This window comes from Arachis hypogaea, chromosome 15 (assembly GCF_003086295.3).
Source record: "Arachis hypogaea cultivar Tifrunner chromosome 15, arahy.Tifrunner.gnm2.J5K5, whole genome shotgun sequence".
NCBI classification, from domain to species: Eukaryota; Viridiplantae; Streptophyta; class Magnoliopsida; order Fabales; family Fabaceae; genus Arachis; species Arachis hypogaea.
Window position 1 is genome coordinate 91,225,335 of NC_092050.1, and position 7,783 is coordinate 91,233,117.

At 35.1% G+C, this 7,783-nt stretch overlaps 1 protein-coding gene across 1 annotated transcript; it reads right to left on the minus strand.

Annotated features, from left to right (window-relative positions):
• Positions 1-2,088: 2,088 nt before the first annotated feature.
• Positions 2,089-3,168, minus strand: LOC140179258 (uncharacterized). The gene has a single exon (XM_072217938.1). It carries the CDS (start codon positions 3,166-3,168, stop codon positions 2,089-2,091), a length of 1,080 nt encoding a protein of 359 aa, XP_072074039.1.
• Positions 3,169-7,783: the final 4,615 nt, after the last annotated feature.

The following is a 7,783-nucleotide window of genomic DNA, read 5'->3' on the forward strand; positions in this document are numbered from 1 at the left end:
CACTCACATATGGGTCTTGCACATAAAAGCATTGGTTTACTTGGGATGCTAGCACAAATGGTTCTTCTTGGTAGCATTTCTTACTGAAATACACATATGAGAGACCAAAGTTGTCTTTTGCAACTGTATACCACTCACACTTAAACAGGACTACCTTAAATTGGCCATAATAATCTAATTCAAACATATCAACTATTCTACCATAGTAGGTTACTTTGGCTTCAATTGGGTTCTTATCTTTCACAGTAGCAAAACTAGGAGTCAATGCCTCCAATGTGACACCACTATTTTGGGTTTTACGTCTCGCATCACGGTGCCTTGTATGGAACCTATACCCATTGATAACATAACCTGAAAATCTTTTTGCAACTCTATTTGGACCCTTAGCCAACCCTTTTGCCCAACCAGGCACATCCTTTTTCATGGCACGAGTTTTAAACCATTCTGAGAACTGTTGACTATGGTCTTTGGCTTTCTCCTACTTTGTTCTTCATGGATTGTTATCATTTACTGCCTCCTCATGCTCTCTTAAGATCAAATAATCATATTCTTATTTGTTAGTAGGGTAAAATGTTATGATTGAGGTCAACGAAATGACAATGAATCAAACAAAATACCTCATGTAGACTTCGATCTTATCACAATTGTTTAGGATGTATGAATGACCTTGTATTTCTGATTTTTCATCTAACATGAACAAATCTCCCATTTTTCCACCCAAAGAACATCCTTTGCTTGGAAACAAACTCGTAGTTCGCAGCTCTTCTGAAACACACTCATCATTGTTTCGAGGGACTCTATTGAATCTTGTCTGGACATCTTCATGCAAATATCTTGAGCAAAAATTAATACACTTATTTGCCAAATATCCTTCAGCAATGGATCCTTCTGGACGACTTCTGTTACGAACATATGATTTTAGTGTGCACATATATCGTTCAACAGGGTACATCCAACGATATTGAACTGGACCACCTAACCTCACTTCATTTGCCAAATGGATAGGCAAGTGCACCATTATGTCAAAAAAGCTTGGAGGAAAAATCCTCTCCAATTGGCATAATGTCTCAGCAATCTCTGCTTCTAAGTTAACTACCTCATCTATGCTAATTACCTTCTGACATATCCGGCGAAAAAATGAACATAATCGAACTAAAGCGATGGCAACATGGTCAGGAAGTATGCTCTTGATCGGTACTTGCAACAAGTAATGTAACATGAAATGAGCATCATGGGTCTTGTAACCAGAAATCTTCTTTTCCGTTTGCTGCACACATCGAGCGATATTGGAAGCGCTGCCGTCTGGTAATTTTGCCCCTTTTAACACACTACAAAAGATTGTTTTCTCTGCTGCAGTCATTGAGAAGCATGCCTTTGCTAACTTAGTTCTTTTACCATCATTTGTATCTCTTGGTTGAAGGTTTTTCCTGATACCCATGTCTTTAAGGTCAAAATGCGCAGCTGCATGATCTTTTGTCTTTCCAGAAATATCCAAAAGCGTTCCAATTATGCTATCAACTATATTCTTCTCTATGTGCATGACATCAAGGTTGTGTCTAAACATGTTGAACTTCCAATATGGTAAATCAAAAAGATTGATCGCTTTTTCCAATTTGAAATGCCATTCTTTGCTTTCCTTTGCTTCTTCCCAAAAGAATTGTCTACCCCTTGCAATATATGAAATACAGTTGTTCCATCTAACAACTGCGGTGGAGACCTAAGTTCATTTTTCCCATTGAAAGATCTTTTATTATGTCTCCATGGATGGTTCATGGGTAAAAACCTTCGATGATCCATATAAACAGTCTTGTGGCTATGTTTCAGATATATAGAAGAAGTCTCATCATTACAACATGGACAAGCCAATTTTCCCTTTGTACTCCACCCAGATAACATAGCATACGCAGGGAAGTCGTTAATTGTCCATAAAAGACATTCTCTCATGTTGAATGTTTTGTTCTCTTTGGAATCATATGTTTCGACACCTAACTCCCACAATTCTTTTAATTCTTCAATTAGTGGTTGAAGAAAGACATCAATATCATTTCCCGGTGATTGTGGGCCAGGAATGAGTAAAGAGAGCATAAATTAATCAGGCTTCATGCTCATCCAAGGGGGTAGATTATACACCATCAGAACAACAAGCCATGTACTATGTGTACTACTCAAAGTTCGAAACGGATTGAATCCGTCGCTTGCTAAGCCAAGTCTCACATTACGAGGCTCCTTTGCAAAATCTTCATGTCGACTGTCAAATGCTTTCCAAGATTCACCATCGGCAGGATGCCTTAACGACCCATCTTTAACACATTCATTATGATGCCAAGACATAGCTTCAACCTTCCTTGTGCACATAAAAAGCCTTTGATGTCTGGGAATCAGGGGGAAATGCCTTAGAGTTTTTGCAGCAACTTTACGAGGCTTTTTAGATGAGGTAGCATCGTCCTCTTCTACATGATGCTCAATATAACGGGATGTTCCACAAACATGGCAAGATGTGTCATTCTCATGCCCGTTCCGATACAACATGCAATCATTGGGACATGCATTGATCTTTTGGTAGTCAAGACCCAAATTCTTCACCATATTCTTCGTTTTATCAAAAGAAGTAGGAATATTCAAATGTGGCATTCCTTCTTTCAATAATTCTAAGAGAGAAGTGAACGACGCATTACTCCAACCGTGCAAGCATTTTAACAAGTAAAGACGGATGGTAAAGGATAATCTTGTGAATCCTTTACATCCAGGGTATAGTTCTTGGCTTGCCTCGTCTACCAATTTATAAAATTCTTTTGCACCTTCGTTAGGCCCCATGTTATGTCCATCAACTTGTGTAGTATCTCTGAATCTATCACGTAACAACTCATCAATATTATCATTGCAGTTATATTCCTCATCTGTGTCACTGTCAACATCCATAGCAACAAGTGATTCCCCATGATTAAACCACCGCCTATAACCTTTTACGAATCCATCGCATATTAGATGGTCATACACGACATCTCTCCTTAACCAAAGCCTATTACAACACTTTGCACATGGGCATTGAATTTCTTCCCCTTGAGGAATTCCCGGTGATGAAAAAGCAAAGTGTAAAAACTTTTCTACACCGAGTTGATATTCTTTTTCATGACGTGGTGTATCCATCCAATCCTTGGATACATCCATTGAAAACCTATATATTTCAAATAGATAGCTAAGTTTCTAGTTTGAAGTTTTTACTGTTAGTCTCACTAACTGCGAGTCTAGCTTCCTAATTAACTAAGAGACAAAATTTTCCAAGTCTCCAAAATACTTTGATGGCATTGGACATAAAATAGCGAAGAAAATTAAATTTTAGCAATTCTTAAAGAAGGTCCTGAAGTGAGTGCCTCAGGAAAGCACTTAAGTTGTCCACATAACATTAATAACAAATTAAGAGATGTATTTAAATTCGCATGAACCAACCTTAAATACTGTCTTAATCCGTACAACACCAGCACCAAAGTAGTAGCGCAGCAGAAGCAGAATTAGAAAGGTAGCAGCGGCAGCGAATAGTGGTTCGGCAGCAGATAATCAGCACCACAGCAACATCAAAGCAATACCACAGGAGCAGCAGAATAAAAGAAGTGGTAGTAGTGGTGGATAGATAACTATCAAAAGTCTGTTGGAAAGCATAAAATTAAAATACTCTTGAGAATTAAACTTTTTTCTTACTTTAAAACATAAAAAATACCTGAATATAAACTCTTTTGAGAATTTTAATTCTCATCTTCAACTAGGGTGAGAGTGGCCCCTAACACTTGTCAGCCTATTTTTTTTACCGAAAAAAATAGCCATCGTAGCATGTAGCAACCAACCAGCAATTAACAAATTTCTTGATTATTTTTCGCTGTTATATAAACTGTTTTATGAATTACTAGTACTATTTCAATTTTGACTTAAAACTGGCAAGTATGTCTCAACTTTAATTTCTCTGAGATTAAAGTATATCTAGGCTGTGATTTTTCAATAATCTAATTTTAGGTCTCCTGATAAGTATACTTTAAATACAATCATTCTCAAGCCATAAGGTAATCATAATAATAATAAACTTTCACCTAAGAATAACTGTATTAATTAAAGATTACTCCTTCAAATACAAACAGCAAAGCATGAAAAATTATGCAACTCTCTTTTTCTGACCACAGCAATCACCTTGGAAAGACATGAGCAAGCAACTCAGAATTAGAGCGTTAAACCTGTAGTGCTCTTTCTTCACTTTCTTCTACATTCTGCAGTGTAAAAAAGATTTCCAAGTAGTATTCAGAAAATGCAGAATGAAAAGAATAAGAACTCCACAACCCAAACTATCATATGTAATGTCGGTGGCATATGGCAAGAAACTGTTAAAAATAGTTGAAAGTTTAAGAAACAAAAGTATAAACAAAGCAGTACCATAGGAGCAGCAGAATAAAAGAATTGAAAATAATTTCATACCCTTAGCTTCAGATCCATTTTTATCCATTTCAAACATATAACAACAGATCATATTTATATTTTTGTTAAGAGTTTTCATTCATCAACATTTAAAAAAAAACTAACTATATATATTTTTTATATATTTTATACACTAGCATAACAACAGCTCAATGAAAGCAACAAAAGAAAACTGCTTAGACAAAAGGCAACTAGAGTTGTTAGTTAGCTAAATGCCTAAATGTTTTGCATTTATTTAATTAATTAATTAATTATACTATTTAGTCACACTTAAACAGATCCCACAAGCTTTTCCATGCATGAACAGAAAAAGAGTCCTTAGCTTGTTATCTTGTAATGTATATGTAAAATATAAATATGAACTTGGATAGAGAAACAAGAATTTAGAATTGTGAACATGCATAAACCAGAGAGGAATATCAAAGAGGCATATCAGAAAGCACTTGGCGTGCATTAATACTGATAATAACAAATAGCATAAACCAAGCGAACCAAATGCACCAATTCACAAAATTCAATATTAAAAGCACAAACAGTGGCAATCGGCAAGAATTAGTATCTAAATCTAGTAATAATAATCCAATAATTCAAGACAAAGACACCAGTAGCATCAATTGTTAAAGCCTTTACGAAATTCAGAAAACAGGGAAGGAGGAAGAAAAAAGAGGTAATACCATCAGCAGACATAGCAAAAGTTAACAAGTTTCTTGGAGTCTTGTGGTGCAAATGGTAGAGCTTTGAAGAAATTGAATTTGTGAGATTCCTCCCTGAATTTGAGAAACAAAAATTTGTTACTATTTATCCAAAGTAAATTACAACATATCAGCATGAAAGCCTTATGCATGGCACATATAATAAATCCTATAGGAAGGAAATAGATTAACCCATGAGATAGAAATAAAAGAAAGATAAGAGAATTCAGAGAAGTGTGTTTATAAGGAAAAAAATCTTAAACCAAAGATTGAATTTTGGAAGTTAATTTTTACCTTGTAGGTACGGTTTGGAAGACAGTCGCAGGATACAATTGAATCTGCAGTTTGAACAGCACACAATTTCAGGGTAAATCATACAAGAGTATGAAAAATTGCCGTGCATATACAGACGTGAATAAACTAATATTCAGATGTCGAACATAAAATTTGCACCCCAATAATGTAAGATAAAAAATTCTCAGTTGAAGTTCAATCTAGACTAAGAAATATGCAGCTACCTGAATATTTACAATGAGAATAGAAGGAACATCCCCAGGTATGCTGATAGAAGGAACTCCTAAACAGCGCGCAATATGTTCAGTTTTTAGCTGAGACAGAAAGAGGTCTGCTCCAAGGGAATAGAAAGCAGCATTGGTTGGCGCAAATTCTTTCTTCTTGTCCCTGCCAACCAAGTCCAAGCAACAATGAATTCTAGCACTATCATTAATGAAGAATTTTGTTTTTGTCATGATATCCTCAACATGAGGGTGATCATAACCCAAAGGTTAAGCATTAATCACCCCAAAATGGTGTGTATACAAAAACAAGCATTTTGTACCAGCCTAAAGCAGTTTTTCCCTCTGACTTTGAATGAACTTGGCTCAATTAAAGACCAAGAACCAAGGCTTTGTTTCTCTTATCCAACAAAATGGAATTGACAAACCTGCTATTGGCTTTAGTTTAGGTGCCTTGGGTGAAACTGAAACAAATGAGACCAGAGTGAGAAACAAGAAAAACTACCAAAAAACAAGGGTAGTAAACATCCGAAAACTAAAAGCAAATAAACTTGGAAACTAAATTTTCATGTTCATTTATTTTAACTTCTTGTCTTAAGAGCTGGGGAAATAAAAGAAGCTCAATCATTCACAAGAAACACCATTTCCGCACTCATTCTAACTCTTCTACTGACATAAAATAGAAAAATAAACAAAATTAGGAACAAAATAGCTTCCCCTGCAGAAATAAAATATAAATCAGCTTTACAACCAACCCTGATTCCAATGCAGAATTTTAAAATCTTTTGGCTGATCTTGATCTTGGTTGCTTATGCACAAAAAATTATAAGTGACCTTTAATTTTCTGCTACTGTTGCTAGGTATCTAATGCTAGAAGGAGAGTAAGCCACAGTATATTGCATTCTGAGGCAAAGAGGTCTTTTGAACACTTACTTCACATCTTATAAGACCACCCGCACTTGATTCCCTTTCTTAAGCATAACAAATTGTTCCCAACTTTAAAACAAACTCAAATTTTATGTGTTATTTTCCTTTTCAAATTTCAGATGGTCTTATGTATTGGGTTTGAAACCAGTGCTCTTTCTTTTCCAAATGGTGCATTCCTGCTTCATTTCTACTAAGACTCAGTCAAATAAAGCAAAACACAATGAAAACATACGACCATGAACTCATGTTTGGTGCAGAAACCTAAACTTACACACATGAACATAGGACATGATAGCTCAAATGAACCTATAGTAACCATCACAGAAACCAATTTAAAATAACCAAAATGAAGATACAGTGAGCCAGTAGAAAATCATTATTAAGCTGCAGTAATTAATATCCAAATGAGTTAATAAAGTAGAAAAAAAATGCTCTTGACTAATAACTTTATATGCGTTCAATTCTTATTTAAAGTGACAGCAAGATAATACATCAAACACACTAAAGTTTTGGCATATAAGTAATGAAAGAATAATGCATCATAGTGAAACTAATATATATGTTTAGCTTTTGATAATGGCAAGAGCTTAGCTCTTGGGGCTGTGACACTAAGCTAGACAGGTTTAAGTAACTAAAATAAGGTAGAATCAAGAGTTAATAAGAGTTAGAAGTCTCTAAAACTCAAAATGATCATTTAGAGTTTGAACCGAATTCGACAGTATTTATTGTAGAAATAGCAATAATTTTCATAAATTTCTGCTCTCAATCTAGACATCCAAAAATAGTGAAAAATAGTTTTTATAAAACTTTGAGAAGTCTATTACATTCTTAAAATTTCAGTCAAACAACACCACCAACAAGATCAACAGGATGCACTCTTTCTCTCAGAAAATGAAGCTACAACTTCAATACATTCACCATATATATGTTTAGCTTTCAAGCTTCCCTTTCCTTTTCTGAAACTGATATCATTTCCAAAAGGTGAAATTGCAAAGAGGAAGTTAAATGCAGTTAGATAGAAAAATAAAGTGATCAGAAGCATCATCTAATTGCCATAAGAGGGAAATATTACTACACTTGAAGCATTACACAAACATAAAACAGGGCAAATGAAACAAAATGGAGATACTTATTTACGCACCTAGGTTCTTGTCAAGGGTCTTGGTGAACTGGTTCAAAGCTGGTGGAGCC

What these genes read in the sequence shown, in the direction of transcription:
- LOC140179258 (XM_072217938.1), bottom strand. Translation starts at nt 3,168, where the DNA reads ATGGATGTATCCAAGGATTGGATGGATACACCACGTCATGAAAAAGAA.